Raw genomic sequence first — 21,721 nt, 5'->3', positions numbered from 1 at the left:
TCCATCGATAAGTATGTTCTTCTGTCAGTCACACATGATGGTGTTTTCTATGGCTTAATAAGTATCAGAGTGATTTTTTTCATAGTGCCTTAGTTGTCTATAGAAAATAATATGCAGAATATACAGGTCATTTTTAATTCTGGTCCTATTTTTCTAAATTTTGAAAAATGTAACGGTAAGAAATTATTAAAGTGCATATTCAGAACATGAACATTATTTACTTATATTTCTGCCACTATAGCGGTCTAACATCATTGAAACGTTGTCATATCAAACACAATTCATCAATACCACCTGTGATTAACAGTGGTTCAGTGTTTCTCTCCATTATATGCATTGTCTGCACTTTCCTACGAAAAAGATATAATCATTTGTTAATGTGATGTTGATGAACTGGAACACTGAATGTGATGCAACAATCAATATCGAGCGTAACCTGACTGAACGTTATTGTCTTCTGACGTTTGAACTTGGGAGTTGTCGGGCTATTTTTAACACATCACTTTTAGATATTATTGGCGTAACGCTTACATTTTGCATAAATATCCACCCGACTTCAGAAACATAGGTTGAAAAATTAGTGGCAAGTTGTGTTTTTAAGAATGCAAATTAGAAAAAGAAACACAATTGGACCGTACGACGTCAAAAGATGTTTCCTTGAGTTCTAGCACTTTGACATATCAGAGAAGATGTCGTGCGCACAAGATAAGATATCGTACGCTCGAGATAAGATGCCATGTGCACGAGATAAGATATCGAGCGCTCGAAATAAGAGGTCGTGCTCTCGAGATATGATGTCGTGATCTCGAGATAAAATGCCACGCGCACGGGATAAGATATCGAGCGCTCGAAATAAGAGGTCGTGCTATCGAGATATGATGTCGTGATCTCGAGATAAGATGTCGTGCGCAAAGATAAGATGTCATGCGCTCGAGATAAGATGTCGTGCTTTAATGTTTGTGCCATTTTTCCTCAAGTGAACTTTGTTCAGAGTTAGCGATAAGTATAAAGGGATAGTCTTGCTTCAGTCAACCATCGAGCATCGTCCATCCAGCATTTGTTCAAATCATGCTTTTGGGGTCAAATTTGGACCCTCCCGTGGGTTAACTTGTTTTCATATATATAGACTTACATAAGAAACCCGTTAATTCTTGTTTAAAACCTGAATGTCTAAAGATTAGATATTTGGCATGTAGTGTTGTGGAGTACTTCTCTACAAATGGCATTGAAATCATGTCCCTTGGGTCATCATTGGCCCTTCTTAAACCAGAAAATTATGCCTAAAATCTCTGCTATTGAGCTTAAATATTTTCACGTAGCTTTGTACAGATGATCATGTACCCGTCTGAGTCAGGAAAGCGGTGTAGAATTGTTTCCAAGGCAAAAAGAAGACAATATTTTCAAACAAATCGGTGGATAAACCTTTCTCTAACTCGGTGGATAAACTTAAGATAAGAAAGACAGTACTCTAATATTCTCTATCTATCATATTATTGTCGAGTGAAGGTTAAATTCGATAATAGTCATTGTCATTTAGGATATACAATTTGTTTTTTTTAACTCAACATATGTGCTGCTTTTTTTACTATCTTAGCCATTTGAAGAATAAGAATGGTTATTGTACTGTATTTTGACTTCGTCTAAGGTTAAAGAAATTGTATACCAAGCTTTCCAATTTCACTACTGCTCTGTAATTCACACTTCACATAGTAGTTGGTTTCGATAGGGGACAGACATCTGATAGTGTCGTAAAAGTCAAAGTCACAATGGTGTTATAGTGTTGGATAAAGTGTTTTGACATACGTTTCAATAACCCTTACATCTCACGTTTTTAGTGCCGTATCCCTCATATACCTACTTCTAATCTCTATCCTCATGTACATGTATTGTACAACTATTCCCTTCTCGGTACAAGTTGTTTCTACATTGCTCGCACTAACTTAAATATCATATTGTTTCTAAGAATCCTCATACCGCCGCTACCTTCTCCTACCTCCTCTCTAAAATTTCAATTTTACACGTCTTACACAAATATCTAGTATTGATTCTTAATATCTGTCACACCCTTCCGTCGCTACACATACACTCACGTATCTGCTATGGTTCCAGCGCGCTGTCCTTCCGATAGCTCTTGTTGCGACAGGCGATTAAATGTTAGTTGTGCATATGATTATTATTTTTTATGTATGAACCATACGTTTTCTTTACAATCAACGGATCTATTATTATTAAAACAGTAAATGAACTTTATTTTTTATTATTCGACTTCCAGTCATGTAAAGGATGTAGGGAAAGCAGTCAATTATTACCATTAGTTGTCACATTTGTTTAGTAATATCTCGTTTGTTTTGAGTTTAATGCAGTCTGTACACTATTTCAACAATTTAACAATATTGTTTGGACCTCTGTAAATCAATCTTTTATTTTGTAAGTAACATACAACTTTCCCACGTGAATCAAAGATGAATGATGAACTTTTCAGATAGTCATATATCTGTCCAAATATGCACAGAACGTATTCTGTCGACCTCTATTTTTGGTGTTGTAACATTGACCTTAAGTGGGGTTGGCTTTTGTTAGACAATATTGCCTACTGTCAGGACTTCCAAGTCTGATTTTGTTTTAGAACCATGGCCCTCTTCCAGACATTGAAATATTACAACTACATCTGTGTAATTTTTATTCAACTCGTACAACAGTTTCCATCCCATCAAATGAAACTTGGTTTACATAATCAGCATTAATTACTAATGCGCATATCGTTCGCTTAATCTTGAAAGGGAGTGATCGTTTATATAACCAGGTCTGTTAACGTATATTTAGTGTTCAGGCAATTTATTATATATATAATGATAATGTTAAAGATTAGTTGGATTTGTAATAAACACAGGGTCCGGCACAGCTGAATGTCGTAACTCCACTGAGAAGATTTAATGGCTTAGAATAATCAACTTCGTCATTTCTTTATTTCTCTGCTTGTACGTCTTTTATCAATTATCAGAGTAACGCAAAGTCTGTTCTTGAACTTTCTATGGATATTTATATTCACATGACTTTTAATGTTGATTTTTTTTTATTCCTTCTGACCCAACGAGAATAGGTAGCGTCTTTGTTTGCTATTTAACACATTTTCGTGTAGTATTACTGTTTCAACAAGTGATTTTGATTCGTTAGAAAGAAGAGTTGTAGACATGCTATTATTGTCCTATTTACATTATTTGAATTTACGTATTTTCCTTATTCTTTATTTTCATTCAGTGTTTCTCCCAGGGGTCGATATTAACTATATCTGGTGCAGATGTTATTTGGTATTTGCATAAACAGAATATAGATAATGCAGGTCTTAATAAGCTGTTAAAACTAGTGACATAAACAGTCACCCTGGTAAAATGAAGAGGCACAAAATACGACATCTCTGGAATGCAAGGTAATAGCCGCGGGATAGTATGCAAAGAGACGCGCAAATGATTTAAAATAAAGGTCGTTTAAAACTTTTAAAGATAAGCCATTTAATTATAAGCTAAATTGTGTCAAGAGCATTTATGATAATTATGGCACAGTTCAAACAAGGGAAAGCGATTTAACGAAAATTCTGAGCAACTATTTTCTGCTTTATCTATGAAATGATAACATTCAATTGTATTAATGGGATTCACGCAGGAACTCAAATAAAGAAAGGAAAGAAAAGTGTATATTTTTAAATAGTTTATTTGCTTTTCATTCATTGTATAATCATGTTACAATATTCTGCAATGACAAGGAATATTGTTTCAAGGTATTCTGTTGACTAAAATATTAACATGAAAATGTTTTATGTTAAAACATTAACATGGAAACGTTTCATGATATTCTAAAAGCTTAAACCTTTACATGAAATCCTATTGGCCAAATCATTAACATTAAAACATTTCAAGATATTCTAAAGGCTTAAACCTTTACATGATATTCTATCGGCTTAAACATTAACATGAAAACGTTCATGATATTCTAAGACTACCTTTACACGGTATTCTATTGGCCAAATCATTAACATGAAAACTTTTCAAGATATTCTTAAGTCTTAAAGCTTTACATGATATTCTATTGGCCAAAGTATTAACATGAAAACGTTTCATGATATTCTTAAGGCTAAAAACCTTTACATGATATTCTAAAGGCTTAAACCTTTACATGATATTCTATCGGCTGAAACATTAACATGAAAACGTTTCATCATATTTATATTCTAAAGGCTCATACCTAAACAAGTTATTCTATTATAAACATAAAAATAAAAACGTTTCATGATATTACAAAGGCTCATACCTAAACAAGTTGTTCTATTATAAACATAAACATGAAAACGTTTCATGATATTACAAAGGCTCATACCTAAACAAGATGTTCTATCATAAACATAAACATGAACGTTTCATTATATTCTAAAGGCTCATACCTAACCAAGACGCTCTATTATAGACATACACGTGAAAACGTTTCATGATATTATAAAGGCTCGTACCTAAACAAGATGTTCTATTATAAACATTAAGATGAAAACGTTTCATGATATTATAAAGGCTCGTACATAAACAAGATGTTCTATTACAAACATAAACATGAAAACGTTTCCTGATATAACAAAGGCTCATACCTAAACAAGATTTTCTATTATAAACATTAACATGAAAACGTTTCATGATATTATAAAGGCTCATACCTAAACAAGATGTTCTATTATAAACATAAAAACGTTTCATGATATTATAAATACCTAAACAAGATGTTCTATTATAAACATAAACATGAAAACGTTTCATGATATCATAAAGGCTCATACCTAAACAAGGTGTTCTATTATAAACATGAAAACGTTTCATGATATGATAAAGGTTCATACCTAAACAAGATGTTCTATTATAAACATGAAAACGTTTCATGATAGTATAAAGGCTCATACCTAAACAAGACGTCCTATTATAAACATGAAATTGTTTCATGATATTATAAAGGCTCATACTTAAACAAGATGTTCTATTATAAACATGAAAACGTTTCATGATATTATAAAGGCTCATACCTAAACAAGATGTTCTATTATAAACATGAAAACGTTTCATGATATTATAAAGGCTCATACCTAAACAAGATGTTCTATTATAAACATAAACATGAAAACGTTTCATGATATTATAAGGGCTCATACCTAAACAAGATGTTCTATTATAAACATGAAAACGTTTCATGATATTATAAAGGCTCATACCTAAACAAGATGTTCTATTATAAACATAAACATGAAAACGTTTCATGATATTATAAAGGCTCATACCTAAACAAGATGTTCTATTATAAACATGAAAACGTTTCATGATATTATAAATACCTAAACAAGATGTTCTATTATAAACATAAACATGAAAACGTTTCATGATATCATAAAGGCTCATACCTAAACAAGATGTTCTATTATAAACATGAAAACGTTTCATGATATTATAAAGGCTCATACCTAAACAAGATATTCTATTATAAACATAAACATGAAAACGTTTCCTGATATTATAAAGGCTCATACCTAAACAAGATGTTCTATTATAAACATGAAAACGTTTCATGATATTATAAATGCTCATACCTAAACAAGATATTCTGTTATAAACATGAATCGTTTCATGATATTATAAATGCTCATACCTAAACAAGATGTTCTATTATAAACATAAAAAACGTTTCATGATATCATAAAGGCTCATACCTAAACAAGATGTTCTATTATAAACATGAAAACGTTTCATGATATTATAAATGCTCATACCTAAACAAGATATTCTATTATAAACATGAAAACGTTTCATGATATTATAAAGGCTCATACCTAAACAAGACGTTCTATTATAAACATAAACATGAAAACGTTTCATGATATCATAAAGGCTCATACCTAAACAAGATGTTCTATTATAAACATGAAAACGTTTCATGATATTATAAAGGCTCATACCTAAACAAGATGTTCTATTATAAACATAAACATGAAAACGTTTCATGATATCATAAAGGCTCATACCTAAACAAGATGTCCTATTATAAACATGAAAACGTTTCATGATATTATAAAGGCTCATACCTAAACAAGATGTTCTATTATAAACATAAACATGAAAACGTTTCATTATATCATAAAGGCTCATACCTAAACAAGATGTTCTATTATAAACATGAAAACGTTTCATGATATTATAAAGGCTCATACCTAAACAAGATATTCTATTATAAACATGAAAACGTTTCATGATATCATAAAGGCTCATACCTAAACAAGATGTTCTATTATAAACATAAAAACGTTTCATGATATTATAAAGGCTCATACCTAAACAAGATGTTCTATTATAAACATAAACATGAAAACGTTTCATGATATTCTAAAGGCTTAAACCTTAACAAGAAATACCAAACAAAACCAGCTCTAAGCTGATTAATCGACTGAGTCTTTCATTTTCTGTTGTTTTACCCCTTTCAATGAATGCGCTTTTTTGTAATTATAGATACAAGATTAATAATTTTGTCCACTAGACATTACGCGAAAAATAAGCCAGACATAATAAGATGTGACAGAATTCTTAAACTATGAAATTAATGTCGCATCAACGTACGTGTTTGCTACAGACAAGTTTGAACATAATGACAGTTGCAATATCTTAAAAACAAGTCGTGTTAGTAAATCGGCGAACTTTGAATCTGACATGTGAACCAAACAACATCCATTATTTCATATTGAATTATTACTGTTGCTGGTCAATTTAGCAGCACAGCGTATTGCGCAAAGCCGTGGCGTCATAAATGTTAATGTTAAAAATGTAAATATGCTGGATTAAGTTTATAGATCCCCGCCCCCAATCCCCTACACGCATACATTTCTGCACGAAGGGGTGTATACTTTAATTTCATTTAATAAGCAAAGAATATGTATATCAAAGGATACATCAAAGCTTACATTTGATCAATCCCAGAAACTATCTGTGAATGATTATTGCTGTTCTGATGCTATAAAGTATCTGAAAGTAGTTGGATTTTGAGAATATTTCAGTAAGGAACTGTAACACATTATATAAAGTGTTACATGCACTACCAGCCTATCCGTCAGTCTTACAAGAACATCACCTATGTTGGTATTACATCATAATAATATACGACAATGTAATATTAGACGCTAGATGGTATGGTAAAAAATACGTTTACAAACTTAATGTGAAATATTAGCATATAATAGTGTATCTACTTACTGTTCTTTCACTTTATACACTTCAAACCTTATGTTTGTGTCATGTATGATAAAAAGTTATGATGCACTGGGTTTTGTTTGTTTTGGGTTTAACGCCGTTTTTCAACAGCATTTCAGTCATGTAACGACTGGCAGTTAACCTAACCAGTGTTCCTGGATTCTGTACCAGTACAAACCAGTTCTCCGCAAGTCACTGTCAACTTCCCCACATGAATCAGAGGTGGAGGACTAATGATTTTAGACACAATGTCGTTTATCAAATAGTCACGGAGAACATACGCCCCGCCCGAGGATCGAACTCACGACCCCTGATCCGTAGACCAACGCTCTGACCTACTGAGCTAAGCGGGCGGGTTCTGAGTTTTGTATGTCACCAAAAAATTAAAATGAGCTTCGAAAACCAATTTAATCAAATTTTAAGTTAAAATACCTTAGCCAGACACAGTACAAAATGTAACAATAAAATTGTCAATACATTGTATACTGTTAATCAATACACCTCAAGAAAACCAACACAGTGGCTTTTCGACCAGCACTGATCCAGACCAGTCTGCGCATCCGCGCAGTCTGGTCAGGATCTATGCTGTTCGTTAACGGTTTCTCTAATTACTATAGGGTTTGAAAGCGAACAACATGGATCCTGACCAGACTGCGCGGATACGCGGGCTGGGCTGGATCCATGCTAGTCACAAAGCCACTATGTTGGTTTTCTCGTGGCGTGGCTCAAATATGCCATTAAGCATACACGTAATGATATATAAGCAGTACTGAAGGTATTTGACCTACAATGACAATCGGCAATTTCCGTCAAATTACGTATTCTCTGTGTACGATTTCGGCATTTTCCGTTTATAATAAAACGCCGGATGTCAACATGACCGAAGACTGCCGAAACAAGATAAAAAAATAACTCAAGAAAAATGTCGATCGTTATTATGAGTCGACTACCGTAAACCAGCAACTGCTTTATTACATATAAAGAAATATTTCTAATAATTGGCGTATAGTTTATTGTTTTGTTTCATATCTATTTCATTAAACCAATCGTGAACATTTATTTGCAACACGTGATCGTACAATACTCGTATATTACCGTATTGGACGTACGTACGTACAAAAAGCGGTATTTTTGTCTGTATTTGGACGGTTCATCAAAAATTGGGCTCTAGGCTCTGTATAGACTTGAAATCGGGATTATTAAATTTGTCGTTTATTTAAAAGAATCACGTATACTTCTAAATGAATTAAAATAAATATAGAATAAAAAGGTTATTTATGGCCTAACATTTATTCCACCAAAGTTCTAATGGACGGAATCTTCTTATACAATTTTATGTCATAAAATTTCTTTTTTTTTTCAATGTTATTTATACTACAAAACTTCGATTTCTAATCTCGATTTTTTTAAACAACTTTATCAACTTCTAACTTGATACTATTTTTTGTTTCATATCATTTATTCTATTCAGTGCATATTAGCAAGTGTTTTTTCTATAACACATTTCAAACAAATTATGTAATACCGTCAAATTTGCTTTAATTTATCCCATACAGGAGTAAACCTTTATAAGCCTAGCTTTCGGATCTATCCTTTTTCAACATGTATAATATCAATATTGTTAATTGTAAAATGTAGTATGAACATATGTTAGAAATAAAATATGTTTAAACTAACATTTTGTTTGTAAAACATAAATTTGCACTTGTACCTATCTGGGAAAATACAGAAAAGGCAGAAACACAATATTCAGTGAATCATGATTAATTTATTAATAAACTAAAATGAAATATGGTAATTTAACATTGTTCTGTACAATACGGAGATATATTTGGACATGTACCTAGCTGAGAAAACCATATTGGACGATGTTCTCTCAGCTGGGTACTCGTCCAAATATATCTCCGTATTGCACATAACAATGTAAATTAACCTGATAATATCAAACGAAATATAAACATCCACCGGTCGAATAATTCTTCTCAAATTTTCATTTTGCTTTGTATATTGTTTATCAAAAATATAAACATTAATTGTTTTGCAGCGATGACGATGAAACACAATGATTTGAATTGATAACGGTGATTGCAGTAATGAAGTCATTCTACTATTTTTGTTCTTAGTCTTACATATAAATATAAATATTAGATCTCAACCCTTTTCATTATTATGATATTGGCAGATATCGTTTGTCAATAATATCAAATGATCTAGTTTTCAATTTACCTCGAAAGTAAACAAACAAATGAAGGAAATTAAAACTTCTCACTGAAAAAACATATCGTCTAACATGTCTCGTACAATTAAGATATTAACTGATCACAATTACTTCTTGCATTTTTTTGTAATATAAAGTATGAACTAATGTCGCACAAATAACATTTTTTACTCTTTATATAGATTATAAAGTCTATGTACAAAAAACTGTTTTCATAAGAGTTATTCCTGGAAAATTAGATTAGGAATTGTTAGGTATTGTTCATCTCTAAACTGTCACAAGTGAGTTTAAATATGCGTCGAGTGAATGTATTAAACAAGCGGTATCAGGTCACTTAATTCAACTAATAAAGAAAGCAAAAAAAAACAAAAAAAAAAAAAAACCGATAATCCTGATAAAAAGTTCTTATATTAAATTCTTTTCAATTCTTCAAAACTGATCTTGAACTACAGTTACGTGTTCAGTCAAATACAACGAGAAAGCATACTAAAAAGACGAGGATATCGCGGGCTTAGCGCAAAACGGTTGCAATTTATATTAACTAAAGAAGTAGTTACAACCGTTTTGCGCTAAGCCCGCAATATGCTAGTAATCAGTTGTTTCTAACAAAGTGTACTTTTAAAATTTCATAATGCAGCAAAGAAAATTATACTCTTAAAGGCTGTGCTGTGACTTATGGGCACTAACACAAAAGAACTGTCGAAACATCATTTTTTGCATATGTAATCAAGTTTCCGTTTTTTATTTACAGTTCAAATACGTTTCCTTAAATGAAGCTATAAACAAAAAATTCATAGCAATCTGAAATGAATTTTGTGAACCCCGAAGACCGAGCATACTAGAGGTCGCAACGCTCGACTGGCTGTGATTGTTTACATAAATAACGTTGGCAAGACAAAAACGTGTATTATCCTCGAGGTTGCACATAGCTAGCGTGCATTCTGTTGGAACGTATGCTATTCTATCAGTCGACGTTTTTGACGTTTCTGTTGCTTTAGCGATCAATTACTTGAAAGGTATGCAATATTCAATTAAAAAGGTCAGTGTGAAACTTTAAGAAAGAGAAACAAAACTGTTAATACATGCATGTGGTGATTTATATAGTTATCGTCTTGGTATAAAATACTTTGGGCTGATAAAATACGCATGAAGGCCTGCTGCCTCCTCATACTTTTAACAGTCCAGTTTGTCCGGGTGGTAACTATATAATTACATTTAAAAAGTACTGCAGACAATTACCTTATAAATATAGCAGCATGATATATTTGAATGAACAAACTTAAGATGACAAACAAAATGGTTTTCAAATCACTAAAGCATGTAGTAAGTCCTGTACAAGAGTAATACTCACAACAATGAATCATATTTACAATTAAAAATGTGCATGTCAATAGAAGATGCCATTAATTATTCATTTTTTACATAGATAAAAGCTTCATTCGCGCAAGATTTGTTATTGTTCTGTGGTAAAATCCTATAGGTAACTGCATGCTTTTTAACTGACGAAACGTAAGGTCATAATTTCTCCAACAAACAATATCCTCCAGTCACTTCAACCTGCAAGGTATCAGCATAATCAAAGTCGTGTGATCTTACAAATCATTACAACAGCCGAGTGTACTCTTGCACTGACTTACAGTGATCAAGTGTTCAAAGTTTCAAACAAAGATAAGGTAATTACAGAAGCCTTATATAATACGTTAAAAATTTGGCTTGTATTTTTGAAAATTTAGCAGCCTCAATCATCTATTATTAACAACAACCGGCTGTGATAGAGACGCTATCACAACTTTTTCAGTCCTTGATTGTTTGAATAATGTTACTCAGCTTCCGACTTTAAAAAGTAAACGAAGTCATTTAATATTCTTTTTATAATAAGATAGAATTGCAGACACGCTGGTGCAAATTTGTATAATCTTACTATGTATAGGTTTGAGCAATGTAAATGCTATTGATATTGATATACCATCACAATACCTTTTCACATAAACGTTGCAAGAACACTGAACAGTATCTGTCAATGACCGTAAAACAGTGTTATTCACCTACCTTGTCGAAAAATGCTTTTGAATTTCCTCCTGAAACACTCGTAGTGTCATCTTAGGCCCTTTTTCACGTTCAATGACTTGCAAAGCTTGGGCTAAATCTTTCCTAAAATACAAAACATTAAAAACAATGAAAAAGTATTTACATGCATTTTGAAATAATATTATAGTACGAAATTCCATTTTCCCCTACATACATGTAAACTATTTATTGGACTCCACAGAGAAGGCAAATCTTCCTAGCAAAGAACATTACGAGACAATTCTAAGAGAAAGGAAATATTGGTTACTTTCTCATTTACCTAATTGAAAAAAAATCGTTAACGGTAGATTCATAAGAATTGTCACTGTGTCCGTGGCACATTTATTAATCGTTGTATAAAATTATAATAAATATAAAAACAAGGAAATTCATTGATGCAAGCATCAAAGACGCCGCCAAGTGTTGTCTCTGAAGTTCATTTATTGCAATATGAGAAATCACCAACTCATTACTTTATTAGTCTGACTGGCTACAAGTTATCAACATTAGCACATAAAACAATATATGTTATAAACTGTTTAAAACATGAGGAATAAACATGATAGAAAAGTTTTACCATGCAATACAAATCCTCTACCCGCAGTGACATTAACATTACGAGTAGGTGGTCCCTTTACATACAAAATTAAAGTAATTATTTCACTAACTAAGGTCACCTCCTGTGAAAAGTTCTTATATGCAGGAGCGTGTGTATGAAGTTTCACAGAAATGCAGTTTGTTGGGAAATGAGGAAATGTTGAAATTATTTCAAAGTTGTGGTTCACAGAAACCATTATTTTTATTATCATGTAATGTAATGAGTGTTTTCTATTTACTGATAAAGTTTTATGGACCTTAGTCACCTACATTATAGATTTCAGAATGCAGATTATACACAGCAATTTACTGTTTCTCTTGCCAAAAAACAACCAAAAATTTTGTCCAAGAAAAGAATGATATAACATAAATAATCTCTATATTGCCCCTATTCACAAAGCATGAATCTTTCTTATATACTTTTGAATATCATAGAATTCATTTTTTTTTCGGACGAACGATAAACTTGAAGTCCTCGTTGAGCTGTAAGGTTACTAGGAGTTTGTCAGTGTCTAGTTCAAATCTAATATTACAAGAAATTTAGCAAGCATAATAACCCACTGCCAAAGTGTAGAAAATATTTCAATGAAAATGTCTTCTTTTTTTTTTGGTCAGGAATGGACAAATACAAAAACTATCTAATAAATTAATTAATTAAATTAAAAAAAAGAAGAAGCAAGTAACAAGATATAATAAAACCAGAGCAACTGACTAGTCATATAAGATCAATGAACATAATTATAAATTCAACAAGGAATTCTATTTTAAAGTCACTGATGATTTGATAAGTTATGGTCCCATGGCTTTTGATATTTCGATCTAACCACATTTAAAGAAGTATTAATTTGTCACTGACAAAGTCAGCCAAATGCTCTTTAGCCTATTGCACACCTTAGTTGAATGTGTATATCTGTAAACAATGAGTAGATCTATATGACACATAAGCAAAAAAAAAAAAAAAAAGAAAGAAAAAAGAAAAAAAAAAGAAAAGAAAAATAGAAATAGGAATTTGCAAAAGTGTGCGCATTCTGAAATTACATCACTGTACCTATCAACAAAGAAAATAAGACAAAAAGGTTAAAAATAAGTTAACAGTGGCACTTCCTTCGTTCATTTCAACATATCTATGCTTATTGATTCCTTTATTTACTTTGTAAATACGTTTTTTTCCAAGGAATTTTTATGCAGGCAAATTGTAATTTTCCATATTTTTTTTTAAATATTCTCTTCGAAGTTGTAAAATACACGAACGCTCCCTTGTCCAGTTACAGTATGGTATATCTGCGGTGTGTTCTATTTATAGAAAATGAGATAGGTAAGTAGGTCATGCTAAGAATAGAAATAGAAAACTTGACTTACAGGGTAACCTCCCTTATCAATAAATCGGATCAACATTTTGACGAAATTGTAAATAAAAAAATTATGTTCTGCTCTACAAATAAGGAGAGGAAAGACAGATAGCATTGTTTTAAATCACATAATAAATTTCATTACATACATTTTTTATGTTTTCTTTTTGCCATTTTTTGTTTATTCACTAAAATGTATTGTGCAATATCGTTGATCCTTTTACAAACTATTCACTGTGTTCAGTTTATCACTCCGAAACTATTCATTACCATCTTTACAGGGTCCGAAATAAAAGTGTATCCCATATACTCGACACCGCCTTCAGGGCGGCGTCGAATTAAAAGCTCCCATGTGGTATCGGGTAATCAAATAAGGTCAAAGTATTATATTTCATTATTCTGGAATCAATGCATAACTTCTTTTGAAATGATGATTATAAAAAGAGTAGATAAAGCATGTCAGATTATTATCAACTACATTCTCTTTATAGACTGTATGAGCATTACTGTAACGGAATTATGAAACTCAGCTTTCACAAAATTCTGGCTGTTTATTTAGTTAATTTGCTGAGATGGCTATTACACTGAAGTGTTTTGTCTGATTATTTTTGATAAAGCATGTACATATTCCGTTTAACTGTAACAAAATACTTGAGAGGCATTAGTTGCGTTATCCACTACTGCTGATGAACAGACTCTCTCAAACAGAGTCTGCAATTTTCATTGTTTGCCTTGGTCTCCGGGCTTCCGAGGGATCTTTTTTTAGATTTTATAAGAAATAAATAGTAGGAAAGACACGGGGCTGGCTGACACTATATTGATCGGTATCAAACGCTATCCATGACTAGCTAATTACAAAATGGTTGGTGTGACAGACTATGTTGGGATCTTGGAACGATCATAGATCATTAATAAAAGAATGTTCCAACAAACTAGGTTATTCAGGGTGTATATATGTATATGGTTTGTTATATAACATGGTTTGTTGGAACATTCTTTTATTAATAATTTATGGTCGTTCCAAGATCCCAACAAAATAATGTTTCAAGATCCCAGGTAAATATAACGGCACATTACGGAATGAATAGCATTACGGTAAATGTGCATGTTATAAACGGTGCTACATTTCTTATGGAAAAACCTAAAACACGTAATGCCATCTTAGGCGTAAATACCCCCGTCCCAACCAATTATTTCAAAACATCTCCTACCTGTCTAATACGCTTTTTATTTTCTCATCCTTTAAAACACCATCAATGAGCCTTCTCCGTCTATTATTTAGCTTTTCGTATTCCCATGTATCATCTGTTAGGTTCTGTTCAAGTGACGATACTTCTTACAAAAGAAAGAAAACAATCTAAATAAATTAGTGAATCAATAATCATGTATTCCTTTACTGTGCTTTACAGTGAACATGCCTTAAGTGAAAGTAAAGACCAAATTCATGGTTTATAATTTCAACTATTTCCATAATGCCTCGAACTACACGTGAAAAGCATTAGTGAATGGTGAAATTGTGAACTAATCTGTAGATCTCGACTATTAATTGCAGATGATAGATCTTTGCTTATCTCCGTACTGTAATTTTGAATTAAATTCAGAGAGACGTGTGCTCTGAAATGCTTTTTTGAAAGTGGGAAAGCAAAAAGGGAAAAGAAAAACAACCAAATCAAATCTCCAAATAATTCCTGTCAACTTGACCCTTTACCAACATGGCTTTTGAAGAATTGTCTTCATGAGCTCTTGTCGTTTAAACCAAACTTCATAAATACATCAATAGAAGAAGGATATGTACCAAAAGAGTTTAAAAGTGATAGGATAAGACCTCTGCTGAAGAAACCAGGAATGAACCAAATATTCTCAAAAACAACAGGCCCGAATCTTATCTCCCTTTCATTTCGAAAATCTTAGAATAGGTAGTAGATGCGCGTCTTGAGCGGCACTTGAGTAAAAATGAGCTACATGAGGGACTGCAGTCTGCTTACAGAAAGTTTCATTCAACTGAATAGGCTTTGATAAAGGTACAGAATGACATCCTCACATGTCTTGACCAAAATAATTACTCGTGCTACTCGATCTATCTGCAGCTTTCGAGACAATTGACCACTGAACACTGTTACAACGACTCGAACATAATTTTGGAGTCACGGCCAAAGCACTTGCATAGGTGTCATCATATCCTAGTGACTGTATGCGTTGATGGTCAGTTGTCGACGACTATGTGTGCCTCAGGGATCAGTACTTATTCCAAAGAATTATATCATGTACATAAAACCTGTTGGTGTCAAATGCGGAAATTGTCTGGTGGATGCATTGCAACACGCTGAAACTTATTGCTGATAAAATGGAGGCAATGTTAGTTATTCACATCAAAGCATAACTCCAAGTACATTGATTAGGTCTTGGTGAAGATCGGTTGCTCTGTGATAAAATACACAAAGTCTGTTAGGAATCTTGGTGCAGTATTTGACAACAGTATGTATATGGAACAGCAAGTCAACTCTGTGTGCCGAACTGGATATGCACAACAGAATCAGAATCACATCAGACGGTATCTTACCAGTGATACCACAAAGAGCCTTGTTAACAGCCTGGTTTCCTCGCGATTAGACTTTTGTAATACTCTGTTAAGTGGTATTTCAAACACTTTACAAGTTGTAATAATGTCCAAAACACGGCAGCTCGTGGCGTCCCGCCGGAATCGTATTAACACCGGTTCTGAAGGGAGCTTCGTTGGTTGCCAGTAAAATACAGAGTGCAATACAAGTTTCTGACCTATACCTTTAAGACTTTACAGGATAGATTACACCGACCAGGAAGTGACTAACCTGTATAACATGGGAAGTAGTTCAAAATGTGGAGTCCGCCCGCTTAGCTCAGTAGGTAAGAGCGTTGGTCTACGGATCACGGGGTCGTGAGTTCGATCCTCGGGCGGGTCGTATGTTCTCCGTGACTATTTGATTAACGACATTGTGTCTGACATCATTAATCCTCCACCTCTGATTCATGTGGGGACGTTGGCAGTTACTTGCGGAGAACAGGTTTGTACTGGTACCAGGAAAACTGGTTAGGTTAACTGCCCGCCATTACATAACTGAAATACTGTTGAAAAATGGCGTTAAACCCAAAACAAACAAACAAAAAGTTCAAAATGTAGATCCATGCTATGGATGAAATGTGGTATAATGAGTCATATGAGGAGGTGACAGTTATATTTTTGACTTAGTTTCATTGCTTGTTGTATTAAGAAAAGATCTAGACCATTTTCAGTTTTATTGTTTGAGCAAATGTCTACATATGCGTAATTGCTGAACTAATATTTTCATGGGGGCATTTTAGAGGGTGATGTTTCTCATAACAGATTTTTCTTATATGTTACATAACATGTCAATATTTTTCTATTTTTGATAAGAGGACATGTATATCAAACTAAATGCATATCACTGAAATGCTCTAAAGTGCTGAAAATGAAGTCTGAATATTTTAATATTTATATCAAATAAAGAAGGAACTGAATTGGTAGAATGTAACCTTCACAATTAGTTACCTGTCTACATAAGGAGTATGATAGAAGTGTATAAACCGGTCAAAAACAAACCTAAGATCACAAGAAACGCTGTCACTAATCACGCCACAAACTAAATTCGTGATATATGACACTCTTTCGAATTTCCTTCCCGGCAATATCAAGAACGCTGACACGCTAGCTGCTTTCAAAAGCCTGCAAAACCCCACTTCGTTAACTGACTAATTTTATTTCCATAATACAGCGTAAAACAGCATTTTATCGTAGGGTCACTTAAATGCCCTCTTATATGTATGTATGTTTGTCTTGTTTTATCTATATATTTTATATTCATGTTTTTTTTGTGAACGCAAAATGCATCTTCTGTTTCTGCTGAATCTGTATTTATTTGTTTTGTTTGCAATTTATTCTGTAAAGTACTTTTGAACGTGTAGATGTGCATGATAAGAGTGCTATATAAATGTTGCATAATAATAAAAAAGACAGATAAACGAACCACTCGTTGCCGTCAGCGTCAACAACAAAGCCAGTACCATTTTTAAGTATGGATATCAAGTGTATCCAAAATCAAATAAATAATAAAATCGCTTTTTCTCATCAATGATGATGTATTCTATGAAAAATTAGAGTTTATCAAATACCCTTAGCAGGTACAGGCTAATAATTCTTTAAAATTCGAGACATTCATGCACTAAGGAGACAATTATTGACATATCTGGCGATGACACAAAAAAAAGCGGAAATAATGTCACTTAATGCATAATGACTCCAATGACAAAATAAGTACAAGGTCTACATTTTGACATCTCCGATGCTTAACAAGATCTCTAAATATAATTAATAGACATATGCGAATTAAGATGAAGTGGACTATAGACCTATGACATAAGATATTTCAAAGGGACCATCATAATAATAATTATATGCTGTGAGGTAGGAATAATGAACATAATGGTGATAAAGACTGGCCTATTATACAACAACTCGGCGGCGGGATTATCGATTTGGCTGTTTCTGTCCGTCCACCCGTCTGTCCGTCTGAGAAAATTTGTCGCTTAAGGTATATCAACTACTGTCTTCACACTGAACTGAAATGTTTTTGCAACATAAGAAGCTGTCCAACTGAGTTGTCAAGGTAAGCTGGTGTGATTGCTTTTGTCTGTCGTCCGTTGTCGTCATCCGACGTAAAACAGTTTGTTCTACAATTTATAAATAGAAATCTTCTAGGTTTCATGTGTAAGTACAGCTTTTAAAGTGTTAGAATGATTTTTCCCATGATTTAAATTACTAGAACACCTTTTAACGATAGATGACAAAGTTCCAAACATTACTTAGATCTTATTTGGACAACAGTATGACAACGTTTCATTTAATTCAGAATCTATTTTTTTATCAAAAGAATGTTATTGTTTGGTCTAGTGACCTAGTTTTATTTTCAAGTTTCAAACATATTATTTATTTTATAACGACAAACATTCCGACCCCGTAAGAAATATTGCCTCTAGAGAAAATTTCTCTTTATGGTGCTACCTCGTGACCCGGTTTTTAACAAACTACTAGTTTGTGTTTTTTTCACTGAGCCTAGAACCATAACTCTTTACTATCTGGCTGTGTCATTCCCCAAAAGAAAACAAAGTGCACAACTTCTGATGTTATTTAACAATCGACACTTGATGAAGTCAAGGGCCATAACTCAGCCGTGCAGAGTGAAATTAATCAATAGATAAAAAATAATCATCTGACCCCGTGTTCACAAAACAGTTTTCGATTTCAGCTGAGTTTGAGTTTGAAATTTTAATATCAATTTTACGAAAACTACAAGGTTAAATTCCAGCTGCAACTGACCGACCGTATATACTAAATAGCCACTTGAAAATATTATAAACTTAAAATTCTGTTTTAAGTATGCTATTTAGAAAAAAATGACATATAAAGTTTCATTATCAAACTCAGCTGAGTGCACAAAGTACGTTCTTTTTGATATTTCTACATGGTTTCCAGTGATGTACAGCTAGCAGGAGGCCTACTCCCTCAGCACAATTTACGGACAATTAGTTCACTCTGACCTGTCCAGCAGTGAACCAGTCCAAGCCGTCACAGTTCTGAGGAAGGTCGGTGATATCGACCGAAACTGTCAGCCAGGTAAATAATTTTCTGGATATGTCATGATAAACGTTTACATACACACAACCAAATCTATTCCCCAAAGAGCACAGTGGTGGCATAATAAGCCAGACATTATCATCGCTAAACGCTAGTGATGGTCCCCTTTGAAAAATTGATCGACATAAATGGTCACACTCCACTTCGTCTTAATTTGTAAATGTCTAATACCTTGAATACAGCCTGGACAGAGAAAAGAAGGTAGTTGATTTTGAGAAACTGCCCCTACCCCTCCACATCAACAATAAAAAGGAATAAAACTTAAGAACTAGTCTGTGCCACAAACTTAAGAAGGATGTGTGTATGGGCGTTATCCTGAATGTCAGTATATTATCTTCGTATGCCTAAATAAATATAGTAAGTATGTCTAATACATGCAATACTAATCAAGTTATTAACTATTTCTGTATAAATTTACAGAAAGAGTATTTTTAAAAAAAACAAACAAAAAAAAAAAAAACGGTCGTATAACTAAAACAAAATGCAATTTACATCAACGGGGGTGGTTTGCAGACGCAACTTATTTTAGTCAGTTGTGGAGAAAATCTTTTCCATTATATTCAATAAGATGTATGACTATTATTATAGAAATTTTCATGCAAGATATTTTTTCGTTTGGTGTTCAGCTGTAGAAAGGAACCATTTGATATCATTTTTATCCCAAATACAGCACTATAGGAGTAGAACGGAAAGATATGGCCGAAACGGATTAGTGTATGGCGTGTTTGGTTGATTTGCAGAAAGGGTTTGTTGTTTATATCATCTGTTTCAGTCAGGTGACCATAGCTTTCTTGCATGCCTTCTTGGCATATTTGTTATTGTAGATAAATAGCTCTTCAAGTTTTCAAGAAACTTACGAAATTTTACATAACTTATTATTTTAATATAATGTGACGATCATCTTTTAAAAAGATATTTCTTGTTTCTATCTGTGAATGAAATTCATGCTTACTAATTTGCGTCTGGGCTTTTAAGTTGGAAATGGAACTGTTTTCAGGGAGCGGAGATGTTTCTTTAGAATTCTTCTTCTTTGGCATGGCACCGTATTTATCCGTGTCATATCTGGACTCGTTTATTCCACTGCTGATTCCATCTGCAGAATGATTTTCTCCAGGGTAATTTCTAGGACTTGAAAACTTCTGTTAAAGTGTAATTAAATTTACAATCAAATAAAAAACAAAGACAAATATCAAACAGGGAATGCCACGTACCAAAAACGCAGCCTCCCCAAAACGAAACCCACAGCACGCAGACGCGTGCACCACACACACACACACACACACACACACACACACAAAGCCAACACATTAGGACAAAACGAACAAACAAAGGAACACAGTGGGGCACCGCCTTGGAACGGTCAGTGGCAAAAACACCACTGGGGAGCTTAAACCGGTTTATGATGCGCACCCATCCTCACTCTTACCCCCACCATGTTCCAAAGACACGGGACAGTGTAAATAAAAGTAATCCCCTCCAGGGTTAGGGTTAAACTTTATTGTATAATTCATATTTATACATGACATTATACTTGTGTAAGACTTATGGTACAGTGCCAGAAAATGGACATTTTGTACTTCATAACAATTTCCTTTAACATAATGAAGTATTTCGAACTAAAGACAAAACTAAATAATGGTCGTATGGTCGTTTTCATAGTCCATAGTTAGATGTGGGTTGGAGTGGCGGGTTGTGGTTGGAGAGCCAGTTTGGCAGATCCTCTTCGAAAACCAACTAAAATGTAAAACATCTAACAAAGAGAAGGTAAGACCACTTGCACAAGACCAGAACGAAAACTGCCTCTGTATTTGTTATACCCTACCCCTAGGTATTTGATAAGAAACATGGTCATAAACGGGAAAATATACTAATCCATTTCAATCGCGCATTTCATACCTAAAACATGCAGTTCGGTAAATGTGTACTATGGATATCAAACAAGTGGTAAATAATCTTCCATTGTGTACAGGTCACATTTCTTCAATACTTCTTATCTTAGAAAACACACGCATGGTTTATAGTTTTTTCAACGTTAGACAAAAATCTTTCTTGAACGTTCCTTGTAAGTTCCGGTCTAGATAACAAAACCATTCTGATTAGCTGATTTGAAAATGTATGTGAGTTGTCATTTTACAACATGTGTACGATAAAATGTGTATATGCAGCATAAATGTGCAAAATGAATTAAATATACAGAAAAGATGTACAGTCAAACCTGTCTATAAAGACCACCAATGGGAGAGTCAAAATGTTGTCTTTATTCACAGGATAAAATACACTGTAAATGTTAAAAAAGGAAACAAAACATGTGGTCTTTAGAGTCAGGTGGTCTCTGTTCGGAGGTGGTCTTTAACACAGGTTTGACTGTATACCAATATACGATTTCAAATTCAAAATCATATACAAGATAAATTTCATTCATCATTTCTAGTTTTATTGTAAAACTGAATATTTGGCATTCTTTTGTTGTTTGTTTACATTTTGCCTAACAAACGCACACTGCCGTGACCTCTAGACCGAATATTCATTAGGGATG

The 21,721-nt window shown here is 33.3% G+C and overlaps 1 protein-coding gene across 1 annotated transcript in view; it reads right to left on the bottom strand.

The window, feature by feature from the left end:
* Positions 1 to 265: 265 nt before the first annotated feature.
* Positions 266 to 21,721, bottom strand: part of LOC123541418 (uncharacterized) — a 48,902-nt gene continuing 27,446 nt past the window's right edge. Inside the window, exons 9-12 of the mRNA XM_053525774.1 lie at positions 20,138 to 20,324; positions 14,708 to 14,831; positions 11,533 to 11,634; positions 266 to 350 (exon numbers count right to left, since the gene is read on the bottom strand). Coding sequence (XP_053381749.1) covers positions 266 to 350; positions 11,533 to 11,634; positions 14,708 to 14,831; positions 20,138 to 20,324 — 498 coding nt within the window. The remainder of the gene's footprint in view (positions 351 to 11,532; positions 11,635 to 14,707; positions 14,832 to 20,137; positions 20,325 to 21,721) is intronic.

Source organism: Mercenaria mercenaria, chromosome 16, assembly GCF_021730395.1.
Source record: "Mercenaria mercenaria strain notata chromosome 16, MADL_Memer_1, whole genome shotgun sequence".
Classification (NCBI taxonomy): domain Eukaryota; kingdom Metazoa; phylum Mollusca; class Bivalvia; order Venerida; family Veneridae; genus Mercenaria; species Mercenaria mercenaria.
Note: the sequence above shows the minus strand (reverse complement) of the source record. Positions and strands in the feature narration are given on the sequence as shown.